The 17,902-nt window shown below is 42.4% G+C and overlaps 1 protein-coding gene across 1 annotated transcript in view; it reads right to left on the reverse strand.

Moving 5' to 3' along the window:
- Positions 1–16,978, reverse strand: part of arhgap5 (Rho GTPase activating protein 5) — a 46,298-nt gene extending 29,320 nt beyond the window's left edge. Inside the window, exons 1-3 of the mRNA XM_026339248.1 lie at positions 16,733–16,978; positions 7,831–11,780; positions 5,880–6,033 (exon numbers count right to left, since the gene is read on the reverse strand). Coding sequence (XP_026195033.1) covers positions 5,880–6,033; positions 7,831–11,565 — 3,889 coding nt within the window. The 5' untranslated portion in view covers positions 11,566–11,780; positions 16,733–16,978. The remainder of the gene's footprint in view (positions 1–5,879; positions 6,034–7,830; positions 11,781–16,732) is intronic.
- Between the last annotated feature and the right edge of the window lie 924 nt (positions 16,979–17,902).

The following is a 17,902-nucleotide window of genomic DNA, read 5'->3' on the forward strand; positions in this document are numbered from 1 at the left end:
AAGGTCAGGACCCATCACTGTGCTGTAAAGGGCAGACATACAAAGAGAAGATGCCCAAGGCGGAGGCAGGCTCAGTCCTTTGGGACAGACAAACAAATTCTCCTTCAGATACAATCGTTCTGACTCTCGTATACAAACACCCACTACTGACACACATTCAGGTACACTGATATTTATTCACAGTTTCCCTATGAGAATGTAAGAAAATATGCAGTATCACTGTTTGCATAAGAGGCAGATGACTGCAAGTTGGATTTGTACCTGGACTAAAAGGAACATGATGAGTGTTGGTTTATTTTGGACACTCAACTTTTTAAAACAACATCCCAATAATTCTGCTGGTGCTGTCCAAACAAAAACCCAAATGAACAGGCTTCACACAGCCCATAGCTACATCAACATGCTCAACATCCTCCTACTATAAACAGCTGTGACATGTTAAAGCACACATTTGAAATGTAGAAATGTGTTCTTCAGCCTTTTCCATCCTGACAGTTACAGTGTGACTGCTGTCATGTGAAGATATGTTTTTACATAGTCCAATTATGTATGTTCTTACATAACCCTAGACTGTTTGAGGAAGTGCTTACGCGCTGTTTGGATGTTTCCATGTCCTGACCACCATCAGTGAGTATGCGAACAACACTACACTACTACACACTAGCGATTGATGGATAAAGAAAATCCTAAAAGCTGTCCACTGACGAAGAATCAAATATTAATGTCACAAAAATGTTTCAACTAGAATTACTGCACTGTGGTTGTATGCGTCTGCTAATCAGTGACGTTGTAGTTTACATATACGTATATCCAGACTCTATTCTAATATGTTTATGCAGATGCTTCATGTAGGAGCATGCAAACTAGGAGTTTTTCCTCGTACTTATAAAGTTAGAGTCACCTTGGCTGCAAGAGAACACATTCTAGACATCTAAGCCTCGTTTACCATTATGTCAAGCCAACATTATACTGTGAAAACATCCCCAGGTTTGATCTAATGTTCAGACACAGAGCCAAGGCCTGTTGATGAATACAAGGGTTGATTTTTAATTAATACAGTAGCAGTGTTTTCAAGGGCACCCACACTTTTACAGAAACCCTAAAGCTTTGCGTCCCGTTGCTTAAATCCAAAGCCCTTTAAGTGTTTTGAAGGCTATTGGGAAGCCTGTTAGTTGGATTATTATTAGAATACAGTGACTGGAATGCAGTAAAATGATAACAAGCTGATCTAACAGGAAACAGAAGCAGCAAGCACAGAACAAACATCATCCTTATTTAATGACAGCATTTTATCTCTGTTTCTTTAACAGTTCTTTGATGCTTTAGACTCATGACAAAAGTCTTGACACAGGTAGTTAATAAGCAAATTCCTGCAAAATCTCACTTCCAGTTCATGTTCAGATATCTGCATTAAAACTGTGAGACTGGAAGGAGTGGATGTACAAACCATGTGGCAGAGTCTTATCACTTACACACAAAATGCAAGGTCAAACATCTTTTGAGCCAGATTCACAGCCACACTCCGTCTCACACGCACACTTTTGTCTCACAAAGTCACAGTTTTTCCTCTGACACTTTCTGGTCTAAAACCACAGGCACCACAAATAGCTATCATCACCTCTCTGCCTCTGTGCCTCTCAGCTGCAGCAGCTTATTACATGTTGTTAAACTCAACCAACCAACCGTCTGCCCTCCTGGAGATTACCGCTCCTTCTTACAACCAAAAAATACAACACTGACCATACTAGGGCTGAAACTTCAAATAGCTGTTGTTGCAGACTCATTGCTGAGTTTAAACAATTAGTTGATTAATCTCTTAGTCAGCTGTGGATTAGGAGGTAGAGCAGGTTGCTCAGTGCAGGGCTAGTGAATCAATCCTGAGCTCCTACGGTCCATTTTGTTCCTATGTGTAATATCTCGTCAATGCCAAAAGTGTATCAGCCACATTTTTTAAGCGCTTGTGTCATGCAGCTGATCTAATCAATCTGACTGTCTACACTGCCCTAGCTGTCTATTTTTTAGGTCTACATCAAGTAAACTAAGCTGACGTGAAGAACTTAGCTTCTGAATGCTACTACTGCAGCTTTACTCAGAGCTGTTGTTACAATACATAACCAATATTTTGTGCTTTTTTAAAACCATCTTTTCATTGTTAAACAGTAATAAACTGAACGATAAAGTATCATACACACTATTGTATATAACAATATTGTTGTTGTATCTTTACAGTTACCTCTTATTCATCTGCAAACAAAGAGCTTTCCAATGTTTTAGTGGAATATGTTTCTCAAATGTGAATTGTTGTTGGGGTGTTAAAACCTTTTTTTAATATTTGAACATATCAGCACTAAATCTGAAAAATACTAACTTATTTCATTATTTTTCATACTGGCCAAGCAATTAATCAAAGTATTTGGCATATTATTAACATTAATATAATTTCTTTACAATGAATCAATCATGTTGCCTTTAAAATGCCAACGGCTGGCACAAAAATGACCCCAGTGCCCCCAACATGTCTTCATAATGGTATTTTTGTAGAGCTAAAAATTAAAGTGAAAGGAAAAAAGTACCACATCTGACACAGAGCACACTGAGCTGGGTTCATTTTCAGTACTAGTGCTGTTGTGATAGCCAACTACAGCCTAGTACTGATACCAAAACACTTTTCTGACTCAGTGCCACAGACAACTATCCAAATGGCAGTGTGGCCTAACTTTTCTTCAAACTCTGAGCCACAGACTGTGACAATTTTTCCAGAGAGTGAAACGTGATTAAATGGGATACGGTGAAGGGGGAGGAATGCTTTACCATTATGACTTCCACCCCCATTAATGTGACAAGTGTCTGGTGTCTAGTAGAAGAACAACAATAATATAATGGTGATGTTTTAATGATTTCCATCGGGAGTCTCTTTCCTCCTCCACTGCTCAGAGGTCAGATGAAGCAGCAGCTGTGGAGCTGGCAGAAATTCAGTATCTACTGTAACTTTAGTAGATGTTGGCAGGGTGGATCTCTGCAGTAAGAGGGGTTTGAATCCAGTTTTTCCATTGCGGAAGTGTCTCTGTAGCCACTGAGCTGTCACACCAACAACCACAATCACTTAAAATGCACGACATTCACACGATGACCCCACCCTGTGAGCTATAAACTAAGATATGTTATACAGGCAGATTAAACCCCTAACAAGGCAACTGGGCTGTATATGAACACTACCTAAGCCTCTGCCTAGGCTCCCTAACAAGGAAGCAACCTGAAAGGTCTCATCAAGTTGTAAAAGCTGTCTGGATATGAAGCACCTCACAGAAGAGCGGGATTTGAAAAAAGGAAAAAACACGGACAAAGATGTTTTTGCAGCTTCTGTTGAGAAATGATATTCCAGAAAAAAGAAGGGAGAAAAAAAGCTGTTAAATCCACCCAACAGACCGTCTGGACTTAGAGGGTTTCACAGCACTGGCCATGAAATCTCAGATACACTGCTGTCAACTGGCAGGCGTCCGCCCACACATGCACATCCACACACATACAGCGCCGGGATTAATCCTAAATTTGGTTGGCAGCCACCAACGGGCTCATGTAGATCCAGCTGAATATCAAAACATATTCGGAAGGGATTTTCAGGACAGGAATTAACAGCCCCAGAACGAAAAAAGAGCTCAGACACAAGCTCTACCTTCAAAAAAGAACTGAACACTTATTCACTGAATACTGGTAGGAGCACAGGAAATACCTCCTTTTACTTTACATGCTATACATTTGCTGCACATATGGCTTCAGATGGAGGATGAGGAGGTAGAAGGAGGAGGAGAGAAAATAGAGTAAGGTGATAAGTTTTCTATTGAAAACTGAAAACAGCTGAGGGGTGCCTTTATTCATCCGGCTGTAGTGGGAGCACTCACCAAACAACTGTCCTCTAAACAACATTTAAAAGCCTTAAAGTAACATTGTCTGACTTTCAACAATACTAGAACCAATGGTGATTTGAGCACACAATACAAACACTGACAATAAGCACAAAGGCAGGCAGCAGCAGAAACTCAACAGGAAACATCACGTCCGTCGATATCTTACAGAATCTGACTGAGGAGAAAGTTACTTTGAGGCCACTTTTGCTTTTTAGAGCTAATTCAGAGGAACTAAACATGGAAAGGACTACTGGACCGTGTGTAAATACATTATGCAACAAACTCATAAAATATTGAATATGTTTAAAATATTCATTTTAGTGGTCAGAAGGAAGTTCGGGAGGCTGCTTAGGTCTCTAACAAGTAGAGGAAAAGCTTAATGCCTTGTATGGATATATGTGCAAGACATTAAAGACTGGCTGCGCTGGGATGTGAATCTCACTGCAGTCGCCCATAAACAAAATAAACACTCCAAAAATGCTCAGAGACACTCTGGATGAAGTGTCTGCCACAGCGCGTATAATCAGACTGAACTATGACTTCACTGAGGAATCTCACAGACTTTAGGAGAGGCCTTCTTCACGACAGCTGGGCAGGAAGCCAGGCGCATACCCAGTATGCACTGGAGCCTTGCGTCACTTGGAGACACACATGTCCAAACAGGCCAAGAGTCTTATTTTAAACCTTTATTTAACTAGAATAGGCCAGCGAGTGAGTCTGCTCCTCTGATTTCTGTTGTTGCTGCTATCAACTCCCTGGAGTTTCCAGGAAAGTGCCTCAGGAACAGACGGTTGTGACGTAGAGAAAAGGATTTGTCATTCATCTTCCCAACCCATGTTCCACATAATATTCAAATAAATCAGGATATGACTATGTAAGAACATATCCTCACACAACAGCAGTCACACTGTAACTGTCTAGATGGAAAAGGCTGAAATACACATTTCTACATTTCTTTCATTGCCATCAGATAAGATAGAGAAGAGCTGTTTATAGTAGGAGGATCTTAAGCATGTTAATGCAGCTATAGGCTGTGTGAAGACTTCCCCAGAGGTTTTGGCAGTTGTTTTTCATACTGTTGCTTTTATCTTTTGCTGTGCCCAAGACTTTCTTTCATTAATTATATGTTGTTGGGTTTTTTATTTCAAATAATTAAAGCAGAAGTTATCAATCATCAATTCATCTACTTATAGATACATCATTGGAATAGAGATGGAAAAAAAAGCTTACATTTTGAGGTTATGACCGAACAATTAACTTATTATTCAATAATAGGGGTCTGAAATCCAAACAGAAACTGCAACACACACATCCACAGTCTTGTGTTGTGGTTCTGGAGAGAACCTTGCAAAAAAAACAATAACCAAACAAAACCATGGCTCAAAAATCTAAATCCAAGTCTGGACCTAACCATGAATTTGGAGAATTACTGGTACCATCTCACTTTCTTTTCATCTTCCTCGTGCACTGTTCAATACTGGATGGAGCGTTCTTGTGTAAATCTCTGTACTAACCAGTTTTTCAATCTCTGTAATCTCTTAGCATCTTATATTGTAATCATTCCAGTAGTGCTTTGGATACACATCAAACGCTGGGCCAATGAAGCGCATTGACTTGTATTGACTGGCAGTCTGGCAGGCAGGCTGATAGACCAAACAATACATGTGTGGCGAGTGACATCAGAGCCCAGAAGAGAACCTGAATTTATATGTATGTGCTCAGACCCAATGCTTCCTTCTCTCAGTCAGTCACTGATTTAAGTAGACACGAGCAGAATATTCACAGCAAATAACAATAAAAGGTTTGCAGGTAAAAAGAAACAAGCTTGACCTAAAAGAAGTTGAGAAATAACAGCCTGAGGGCCTGACTGCACCTGAACATTCAGGCAGAAGATAGAAGGAAAGAAAAAAGCACTAAGAAAGAAGAAGACGAGCAGATGTAATACAGAGATAGAGAGAGAAACGCATGACTCACCTATACGCTCAATGTAGTCAACACATTTCTCGATAAACAGTGGAATGGGCCGCTCCGGGGTCACCAGGTTCTGCAGGGGAACGCCAAAGTAGTTGCTCTCCCAGGTTCTCCGTGTGGGGGGGTACAGAGGCTTGGGGGGCTTGGTGGATTTCGCCTAAAAGGAGCAAATAGGGTGATAATAAGACAGATGAGATGGCAAGAACCAAGACAAAAGAAGAGGTGAGCAAGAGTGAAATAGGGAAGACAGGGGGGAAAAAAAGGAAGAAGGCGAAAGAGACAAAAGGATGAACAAATGGGAGGTGAGAGGGGAATGGAAAGAAAAATGGTGAATAGAGAGGGATGAATGACCGAGAGAGAAGTAAAAAGTAAAGAAAACAGGAAGCAATTTTAAAGACAAGATTAAAGGGCAGGAATAGAGAGGACACAACAATAAGATATAAAAGGAGACGAGGGAAAGTTAAGGAAAAATAAGTTTTGCAGAGAAAATGAAGAGAGTGAGCAGATGGAAAGAGGAAGGCAATTGAGACAAAGACACGAGGGAGAGCAGAGAGGGAGTAGGAGCGAGGTTGAAGAGGAGGCAGAGCATATCAGAGGAGAAGAGGAGGAGGAGGGCAAACGGGGAATAGATCAGAAAGGAAGTCGGTGGGATGAAGGGAGAAAGCAGAGGGAGGTTCATGAGGAGGAAGACGAAAAGAATGAAGACAACAACAGACAAAACCGTTATTCAAGACTGAAGCTGGGACAAGCAACAAGGTGCTGAGGTGGCTTTGATTTCCCACACTGCTCTGCTCTTCAAAGTGTTGTCATGCCTACAGCGTTCGGGGTGCTTTCTAATTGGCCAGGACGTTGACTAAACACCTTCCATTTTGTACCTTCTGGTTCTCCTTTCGCTCTCCTCTCTGATTATCAAAGACAGTTTGAATGTTCCAACAATGCCCTGCATTCATGACGCCCATGTAGAGCCAGCGGCTGTTTCTCTACCGATTTGCACACTATTATCTGATTCGTGCCGGCGTGCTCGATCGCATGCATGTGTGTGTTTGTCAAAGTCCAACTGCGTGTTGTACATCAGCTGTAGGAATCTGACAAATCATCATGATGCAATTACTTTGCTCAAAGAGTATTTTGTGTATTGTATTTTTCACATGACTAAAAACATTTTTAATTAATATTTAATAAAAAATTAAAAATTTTGCATCTCAAATACAAATGTACCTGTATTAATTTGTTAGGAATTAGTGTACTGGTGACTTTCTGTGCTCATATGTGGGAAAGTACACGCACTGTAAGCTAATGTGTACTTTTACCTCAATTGTTTGTCTTAACATGTTTCATTATTTGTACATGTGCATTTGTTTACAACCATCTGTTCAATTATGTATGTAGGTCTACAATATTTGTCATAGATGGTGAGTAGCTGAAAGAAATGCAGTAGCTGCCTCAGACAGGACTTTAGAGAGATGTTGTGCAGCATGAGACGGCATCTTACCACAGATGCAGCCTGTGCTATGAGAACTAATGTCTTTAACAGTGCATCTTTTATAAAGCATTTTTATTGGTTGTCTGGGGCCTTTAAGGTGTGTATGCTCATAAAACATTTCAACACTGGAGCCTGATCAATCAATTATCAAATTAGTTTACTCTCACTATGAGCCCCAAGCCCATTAAAAACCTAAATCTGTTCATATCCCACACCCACACACATCTGCTCACACAATCTTTTCTGTTCTCATTCACACACACACTCTTTGACTCACATCAAAGTAAAGTACTGACAAAGTCTCTTGCAGTCACTCTAAGAAAAGACAACACAAGAAAGCTTTGGATCAGTGTCTTCAGACTAACACATCTTTGTTGTCTTTTTTCTTTCTGTCTTTGGTTGATGTTTGAAGAAATTTCAAATTGTTAAAGCTCTGGAAAAATAAAAAGATTCATGACACAGGAGGCTCACCTTTTTCGGTTCCTTTGGCATCTTGGGTGTCTTCTTCTTCTTCATCTTCTTGTCCTCCTGCTCAGGATCGGAGGTAATGGCAGGGTTATCTATCCCCCCTTTCCAGGGGTCAGCAGGGGAAAGCAATGGGTCCTCCTCACTGCCTCGGTGGGCTCTTCCCTTTTTCTTTTTCTGCAAAGCAGGTCCAGTTTCTTCCCCGTCGCTGTCAGAGTGAGATCGTCTTTGGTAAGCTTTTGTCTTGCTGAACAGGATTTTAGAACGATGTTTGTATTTCGATGGCCGCCGTTCAGCCTGATATTTCCTGTCAAATCCATTCTCTTCTTCTCCTCCTCCATGGAGACCGTGTAACCCTCCGAAGGAGTTTCTTATTTTGACCAGACGGCTGTGTGTGTCATCAGGAACAGCATATATGTCATCATTGTGGAGGCCTCTGGACCTTAGCAAGGTGTCCACAGGGTCTGCATAGTTGTCTGATGCTTCCAGATCCTCAGTATGTGTCATTGGGCCACGCTGCATCCTGCGATTACTTCGCATGCCAGCCTCAATGGTTTTGAGCAGGTTGGGGTCCAGCTTTTTGACATTAGGTTTGGGGAGCACTGGTTTGGGCCGGACAGGTGGAGGCACTTTGTGGTTGCGTTCATGGTCCCCAACAGGTGTGCTATGGACTGGGTACTCATTGCCTTCTAGGTCAATCCGGTACTTGGCCCGCTCGCTGGGCGTAGGGAGAAGTTGAACATCATCACCTATTGGACTGTAAGGTGGGGGGGCCTCATTATCATCATCGGATTCTGGGTAATAGGTGTTATAAGCTGAGGAGTGGCTACGGGGTGAGGTGGGAAACACGTCTTCACTGGCACCAGTAGTACACTCGCGTGATGAGCTGTCAAACACCACAGAGCTCTCAATGCTCGCCTTCTTCTCCAGCACTTCATTGAAGAAGGGTGTGAAAACCTCCGTCTGCCGATGATACTGAGACAGTGAGTAGAGTGCTGTAAACTTGGCAGCAATCTCTGTGGCTATGTGCTCCCCCTCTGTCATCAACTCCTTGATGGCATCATTCTCAAAGAAGTCTGCCTGGCTGTCTGTGATCGCCACCATCTGAACAGGGATCACATCCTGAACTTCAGCCAAGAATGCCCGCAGGGTTGCCATAGAAGCCTTGCGTTTTGCAGAGTAGACCAAAATGTAGCCATGCACCATTTCGTCTTTGCGAACACCGATAGCAGAGTGGTACGACAGGACAGTGACCTGGATCCTCCTTCTGCTGTCCCCGATAATCTTGTCCAGTATCAGCGTATTGCTCTGGCCTGGAGGCCCTGCACTACAGCAATGCGAGTCGAGGAAAGGCGAGAGGATGAGGTCAACGCTGAAAGGATCCCAACACATGGCGCACATGACTATCCTAAGGTCTGTCTCAGACATATCCTTGATACAGGGCGGAGGGGCAAAGACATCAAAGTTATGCTTCAGTCCCTCCAGCACGGCACGGAGTCCCTGCTTAATTTGGAACTCAGTGAATTTACGTGGAAAGGCACCAGATGGAATGTCTACAAAGGTGCACTGCAACTTGTTGGCCAGCTGTTGGCCCTGGTGTCTCAGGATAGGTATGTTTTTGCAAACATTGTCCCTCTGATTTGCCAGAATGAGAATGAACGGTAGTGGTTGAGCAAATCTGTCTCTCCTACTCTGTGCTATCTCTGCTCTAATCCTGCCTATGCAATCTCCAATAGAGTTCAGTGACTCTATAGAGTTGAAAACACAAAAGCAACCATGTGGCTTGAAAGCGTTGTCCCACGTGTGGCTGTAGAGCAGCGTGGAGTTGACATCCACAGGAAGAAGCTCCAGTTCATAAATTTTACCATCCAAAGTGTACTCATCATCTGTGGACTGAGCTCGGATCTCATTAGCTAGTTCCTGTGAGAGACCCTCCTTTCCCAGGAGGCAGAGGTTGATCTTATCGATGTTGGCACTGTTATAGTAGAGATTGGAGCGTCCATGGTCAAGCTGCACCAGTCTGTTTGCTAAAACCTGCTCCACTTTCAAATCCACACAGTTCTGCCCGCTCAGGCATGTCTCCTTAGTAGGATGGTAAACAAACCCAATGTGTTTGAGGAGAAGCGACTCTCTATCTGGGGCAAGCTTCTGCAGTGCTCTGTATCTGGGTTCCTCATTCAGCACACTGTGAATTTCACTCATCTTGTCACAGCTGGGGGTGGCATTGAGATCCAAGTCATAGAATAGCTCAGCGTGCTCAAAAAGCATTTCCTGAAAATCTTCTTTGGCCCTTTCAACTATTTCCTGCTGGTGCCTACAGTAAACATCCCTTCTATCTGATTCCGTGATGTACTTGTAGGCTTCGTCCTCCATGACAAAGCACATGACTTCCTCCCAAGGCTGCCCTGGACTGATAAAATGAACCCTCTCTAAAGTTTTCTTAAACCTCTCCTTCATCTCCACCCTCCTCTTCTCTGACAGCAAGTGCTGGACATGGTTGTAGTAAATTCTCTCAGCTTCAGGGGTATCAAGGAGGTCAAAGGGTATCCTGCGATCGCTGTTGTCAATGTGGTCAGTCTCATCCCATGGAGTTTGCTCCAAAACCAGAAACCAGTACTGAAAGTCATGCCGATTCCGGATCACACTCTGTGCCTCAGGCCATGTGAGATGTTCAACCTCTTCTAGGTTATTAAGGAGGTTGTTAAGGGTTTTCGGTAGTGTTGTCAGATACTCTTCCCTCCTTCTCTTAATGTGTTCCTGTTTTAGCTGTGCAATGTGCTTTGTGAACATGTTTCGTGCTTTCTTGGAGCCCTCCAATGTGATGAAATCGTCATAGTCGGGTTGGCCTTTCATATTATTGGCCACTGTTTTCCACGTGGTATGGTAATCTCTCACGGTGTGCACCATCAATTTCTCAAATCTGTCTGTTACTGAGGCCACAAGCTGCCGTTGGATTTTATAGGCTTCCAGGTATGGCACAGTTTTTGGCTTTCCCCTTGCTTTATCCAGCTGCTGGATGAGGGCATTAAAGCAGAGCTCTGCATTGACATTAGCGCGTGCTGACGTCTCAATTAGCATCAGGTTCTTCTTGCTGGCAACAAAAGCCTGAAGGTCCCTCAGGTGTTGGTCCACACACTCATCACATTTTGTGGCAGCAACAACAATAGGCTTCTTTGATTTAACAATTTGGGAATAGAGACTGTTGACAAACTTCATTTGGTCATCAAACTTCCTATTGCAACCCTTGCTAACATCAATGCAGAGCACAAATCCGTCAATGTTTAGCTTCCCATCAGGCATCTGCTTCTGGTCAAAGTCCTGCTCCAAGCCTAGCTGGTCCGTGCAGATGTACATAAGCTTCTCTGCTGACTGGAGCTTGGTTGCTGCAGCACGTTTTGTGTACGGCTGCAGGTTTGTACTCCGATGCGGAAGAAACGTCTGGTCATCAATGAACTCTGTCTGTTCAATGACTTGGATTTTACAGTCCAGCCCATCGTCCCCTCGATGGCAGACCTCTCCCCAGTAAAGAAAGTGGTCATTGTTAACCACACGTCCACCAAAGTCTATTGTGCTCAGCACTGAGGTGTGCTCCGAATAGTAGCTGTCTGCATCAGGACGCACATATCGATTGCATAGGCAGGATTTGCCCACGCCACAATTTCCCTTCTCTTTCTCCGTCCCCGAGAGGCCAACCACACTGACGGCGAATATCGGGGGGCGCGCATCCTTGTTCTTGGCCATTATATCCCCCCGCTCATCGCTAATTTTGTCACTTCCAGGAAAAAAGGTCAAGATATCATTCCAGTTCTGCTCGTCAGTAGTACAGAGGCACTTTCATTCTGATTCTCCTGTGGTAGTGATGAATCCCCCTCCAACTCTGTGTATCTCTCTCAGTTTCTATCCTGGGGCTTCTCTAAGCTGGGATAGAGCAGCCGGCTTCTCCTTTTATCACCTGCCTGCAAGATATGGAATTTACAATTAGAAAAAGATAAAGGCAAAACAAACAAAAACATATTTGCACTGAGCTGTCCTCAGAGCACCTTAGCATCCTTATCGCAAATAATATAATTAGCTTTTTGTTTCTCTATTCTTCTGGGAGACACATGTCAATATGCATGCACGTTGTAGTGATTTTAAACAACAAATCAGACATATTAATCTGGCATTACACGGAGATATGAGAAAATTACACAAGTACACATTATCATTCTTGAGCAGGACAAAATAATTCATACCAAACTGCAAAACCTTTAAATGCTTTTGACTTTTCATATTGCAATTAGAATACTGTTTTATAGTAAAAATGTAAAAAAAAAAATGTCTTTTTTTTTAAATCCAAGTAAAAAGTAAAGGGTGTTTAAAAATGCAATACTTAAATGTCCTTCTGAGAAGACAAAACTCAAAAGTGCAACAGTAGAACTTATATAAGAGAAATGAAGAGTAATTCAATCATAGATTGTGCTCTGCAATGTCACATTTCCCCTAGCAGAGAAAAAGAAGTGCTTTCAACCAATTTGTGGCGAGGCAGGATAAAAATGGCATGTAACTCAAGCCCTTTGACAGCCACTGACCTAGAAATAATTTGCTTCTGTGTGAGAATGAAACAGAGAAAATAAATCAGTTCATAGATTTGTTATCAACAGCACAGACTATGGCTACATGATTAGGGCTAAATGCATAATCCTGATCATTTTTCTGGTGGGTCTCGCACCATATTTTTCCAGATATTCTGGTCATAGTCATTAATTCTGATTAGCAGAGCTGATTATTTGCAGAACAAAATGATTGAGCTGCTTGCACCTCTCGTCAACGTTAGCCAGGTAAAATCAAATTGTTCACCAATGACAATACCACATTGTAGGAACTAAAATGCCTACATCTGACTGACTGTGCAATCTTTCTGTCAGAATTATCTGGTACTGCCACAGTCAAATACGCCTGAACCCTACCATGACCTAACTGGAGGCTGATAACTGATAAGTGCAGAGAGAATTGCAGTCATTGTTGTGTTTTACTGAATGATGGCAATCAGCCAGCGAATTTGCCTGTGCGAGCTGGAACTGCTGGCTGCAGCACGACGGCATGCTGAGCCTGAGAAAATGCTCCAGAGTAGCAATTCAGGCCACTGAGATGAGGCAAGGAGGTTTACCCTGACTGTTTATAGAGGCCAAGGTGATGATGTCACCTGCGCAGGGAGGGAGGGTAGCGCCTGAAAATACCATGACATGTTGAGCTCAGCAGATCTACACAAAATTCAAAGACAAGCAAAGTGGTAAGGAAGTCTAAAATGTAGGAGAGATATTAGACACTGAGGGAAATTTGCTTAATTACCCATTGAAAATTTGTCCAATCACCTGACATAAATTTGATCACCTCCCATCATAAACCACACGTCCTTTAAACACACCCGTCAAATTAGATGATGTCAGAAAGCAAACCGATCAGCAGGTCCTTCAGGTTTGTGAATCTAACCACCAGTCTCTACAATAGCTACTGTGCTGTTAATGTGCCACACCTGACTGTAGCAAGTAGGCAGGGAGAGGAGAGGAGAGGAGAGGTATATAAGAGCGGATGAACAGGTGAAGCACTGCACAAAAACAAGGGTGGCAAAATGCCAGCTAGCAAGTATTATTATTTTATTATTATGTCTAAAGCTAACAAGTATTAATCAAACAATCATCATTTTGCTTATTTACTAATTAGTGACTTAAAAATGGTGCCTCTTTATATCTGTGACACTGCAGTCAGGAAACATGTGGAGTCTTACTTGGCAACAGAATAGAACCACCAATTACAAAATCTGGACTCTTTTCTTTTCTATTAATTTACTGCTAACCAACTGATTATTAGACCCTGGCATTCCTAGCCTGATTCCTGTCCAAACCACAGTGTTTGAGAAGATCAGTCACCCAAATCCACACATCTGTGTTGCATTTTTGACAGCCAATATCAATGGCCATATTCACTCGGCTGTCAACACACATTGTCAACATTTATTCGTCAGTTTTATATTAACATAGATGAGGTGAGAACAGCAGTGATAGCCAGTTTGCTGTATACAGTAAACACCTGGATGGAGTCTGTGATGGTCTTATTACTGCAGACAGCCAATGCTCCAGCACAAATGGCTAAAAGTAGCCTTGTGCATCATAATTAGTCTATTCACTGTGAGGCTGCAGGGGGGATTAAGGTATCACTTGGCAAGCTGGTTTTAGAGATGACTAAATGCTGTTAAGCCCTGAAACACAGAGAGCACACTGCCAAGGATGGTAAACCTTTTAAAGCTGCATCCAGCTGGATATTTAGGTTAAAATAACCTTGTTTTTTGCAGTCTAAATCAAAAGCAGGGCTCCAACTGAGAGGAGCATTCTGTCTACTTTTAAATGAGGTGCCACTGACTAATTATGTTTTCCCCCCAAAAAATTCTGATCTCAGGTACACACAACTTTCCCCCCACAGGAAAAGATTAATCAAAACTCATGAGCAAAACCCAAACTGCCTCCTAAAAAAGCAAAGAATGAGCTCTCCAGGCAGAGAAAAATAGCCTCCATCAACATTACATTACTTTCGGTCCGTCCTCTTAGAATAACGTGCCGACTATGAATAACCAGATGAGGCTGTGGCAGCATACTGATTGCTCCTCACAGGATTTTGGGGTACTTGCTTTCAAATTCAAGTCTCTGCCTTTTTCTGCTGCCAAGTTGAATAATGCTGTTTTAATTTTCAGTTACCTAAACATGAGAGTAACTACAGTGAAAAGGCACAAAACAGGAAACTAATAATATCCACTAAAACACTGGTCTCAAAACACATTCGAATTCCAACAATTTCCCCTAGAAATAGTCAGTCTACGTCAGATTTATTTTAGTGGATTTTGAATTTATTTGTCTTAACTGGGCTTCTCTCCATCTTCCAGTCATCCAAGTGCACTATATTATTGTATTCACTATGCAACTGCTTAACAAAACATCTTTGTTGCTGCCAATTAAAATAAACCTTTGATTACATCAACAAATATGTGAAAGGCATCAGACTGGTGCTTCTTGTAAAACGGTTTCCTTTAAAGAACGTCGGCTGTATTGAAACACAATCCAAGCTCATTCAAAAACTATGTTGTCTTCCTCCAGCGTCAGGTCCAGACCTGAATCCGAGCGTCACTCGTGTGACTTCTCATTTCTAAAGTGATGATGACGTAAGAACAACTGTTTATAGGGCAACTGACATGATCAACCCTATGATCACTCCCAGGGCTTGTCAGTACCAGTGCCTTTAGGTGGTTTGTACAGACTGAGGCTAATATCAAATATATCCCATCTTATTAGGATACTGATTTGTTTCTTTAAGACTAGTAAAGCAGATGCATGTAGAAAGATAAACAGACATAAATAAACATTATGTATGTAGGAGTTTGTCTGCAGGCTAAGTCAATAGACATAAATCATCTGTTATAACAAACATGCTGTATTTTACAAATTCTAATCATATTTATAAAATGAACATTGCAATATTTCAATATTTTCTATTATAATACCATCAAAAACAGAGCCAGCATTTTGTTGCTGGGAATTTATAATTCAGTATTACTGACATGATCAAGAGCTTTGCTCCAAACAAAGTTCATTTAAGAGAGAGGCTGGTGAGAAAAGCCGCTAACACACCGACTGTGATGATAATAATAATGGACACAAGAGTCCAGCTGAATCATTATCTGGGAGTGGAAACAACAAAGAGCACAATTTATGCTTTCCACACAAATAGGTGCCACTAATCACCGATGCTTTTACCCATCCTTCATCAGCACTGGGGGCATTATTGTGTACTGGGAGAACACAGGACTGTCAGCAAAGCAGCAAAGTGGCTCATTAGATAAAAGCCGGACTAACCCTTTAATGAGAGTTTGGGCAGAGTGAGCTGCAGCAGGACAAACCCAGTGACCTGCACGACCGGGGCCAGAATTTCAAATAAAGTTTAAAGGGGGCTAATGAGAAGTGTGGACACAGCTTCTGATCACAGCTTCTGATCACAGCTGAGACATTTTAGGGTGAAAACACTCTGGTTAACATCGGGACAGACCCAGTTCTCTAACCAGTGGCACCGCTGAATGGACCTGACCCCCCCTCCACCCCTCCATGTTAGCATTAGCGATTAGCAGGACGTTAACGCAGAAAACTGGCAACTTCCAAAATAACCCAGAACTAAAACTGCTGATAAAAGCTGGTGGTTAAACTGGGACACCAGGTCTTTTGTTAATGTTTGAATTTTCTGTTTATTTCCACATTTCTTCCCGTTTGAACACATTTGTTACGTTGTTATGAAGTCCAACTGAAAAGGGTGGATGTGATGTAGCTCCAGCATTAAACTACGGAATAAAAGCACCACCTGGGAATAAAAAGGTTATTAACTCTGAATTAGTTAACGTTACGGTCAACTAGTTAGTTAAACCCCAATTAAAACCAACACACGGTCATGTTAATGCGTCAAAGCGCCGTGGCTCATTTGCAGCCACAGCTTTTGAAACGGTGGCTTTTAGCTAATTTCTCATGGGAAAAGATGAAAGATGAAGCCCAGCTCGGCCTGGCCTGGCCCAGATTCTCCAGGAGAGAAAAACCCACCTTTCCAAGTCCGATTAGCCAACATTACCGAGCTAAGTTAGCCTAGCATGCCGAGAGGGTGAAGGAAAGAGAGTTAGCTGGCTAGCTAGCGTTAGCGGCACTACATCCAATCTAATGTTGGGATAAAAGCGGGTTAAACCACAGCACGGACTGGTCTAACAGCCTGGATTCAAACCTCCACACCGGGACACTTAACCCGAGATAGCACAATCCTGTGGGCACGTTTCGCCCACAGAAAAGAGTGCTAGCTAAGCTAATGAAGTCCAATCCCAGTCCAGAGACATTCCCCTACCCACCTAATAACATGGTCGCTCCCACATCCACATACCACGGAAAACAGGAGGAAGCGTTCCCACATTAAGACGCTCAAACTCTGTTAAAATCCACAATCTGCGACCGTCACAGGCTGTGGACAAGATCCGGAGTCAGGTCTGGGTGAAGCCGTCCTCTCCCGTGGTCCCAAGCGGCCGGTTGTCCCGTGTTAAGTGTATTTTGGTGCTGTTGGTGTGGTTCTCGTTGAAAGCTGAAACCTGCCGCTCTCTGCTGCCTCCCTCAGCAGTAATGGCGACTCTCTCTCTCTCTGCACTCCCCCACTCTGAGTCTATGTCGCTCTACCTTTACTCCCTCTCTCTCTCTCTCATATTCATACTTTGGGTTTTTTGTGTAAAGTCATTCTTGCTGACATGTAAAATAACAGACATGCATGAGAATAGGCTGATATGCAGCGATTATGTCCCGTAAATACACAACATACACATGGCCGGATCAAACACCTACAGGGCCCCGGAGCAGGAAGGTTGTTGGGCCCCCACTGACCCCCAGTATGCATAACATGTAGTTTCTCTATTAGGCAACTAAAGTGCATGTGCAAGTGTGCAGAACATCCGAGCACGCATTAATTACTGATCTGAATCTGAAGCTGCTGTTAAAGTGACTGTGTTATGTAGGGAAATCAACCACAAGCAATAACAAATGAATATATCTATACATAAAACGACTCTAAAGAGGCACAAAACAGCCCCATACACAACAAAATCAAATAAAAAACAATACAAATACCACCAGGAGACGTGAAATAGAATCCAAGAGATAAAAAAAGACTAAAAACAAAGTAAAAAATAATTTTAAAAAAGATGCAAACTACCACAAAATAACTTAATTTAGATACAGAATCAAAACAAGGGGCTGTTTGATTTCTAGTTCCTCCAGGTGTGAGCCACTGAGCAACACTCATGGAACATATGGAAACCATCTTATAGTCTGAGGTCTAGTTTTATTAATACACCTGTGTTTAAAACGGTGCTGCTCCCATCATGTGTATCTTCATTCATCCATTCATTTTCTGCTGCTGTCCAAAGTCACGTCACAGTAATTTTACCCATTAAATTACCTTTCCAGCTCCTCCCGGGGGATCCCAAGGTGTTCCCATGCTGGGTGAGATACGTAATCTCTCCACTTTGTTCTGG

This window comes from Anabas testudineus, chromosome 22 (assembly GCF_900324465.2).
Source record: "Anabas testudineus chromosome 22, fAnaTes1.2, whole genome shotgun sequence".
Lineage (NCBI taxonomy): Eukaryota > Metazoa > Chordata > Actinopteri > Anabantiformes > Anabantidae > Anabas > Anabas testudineus.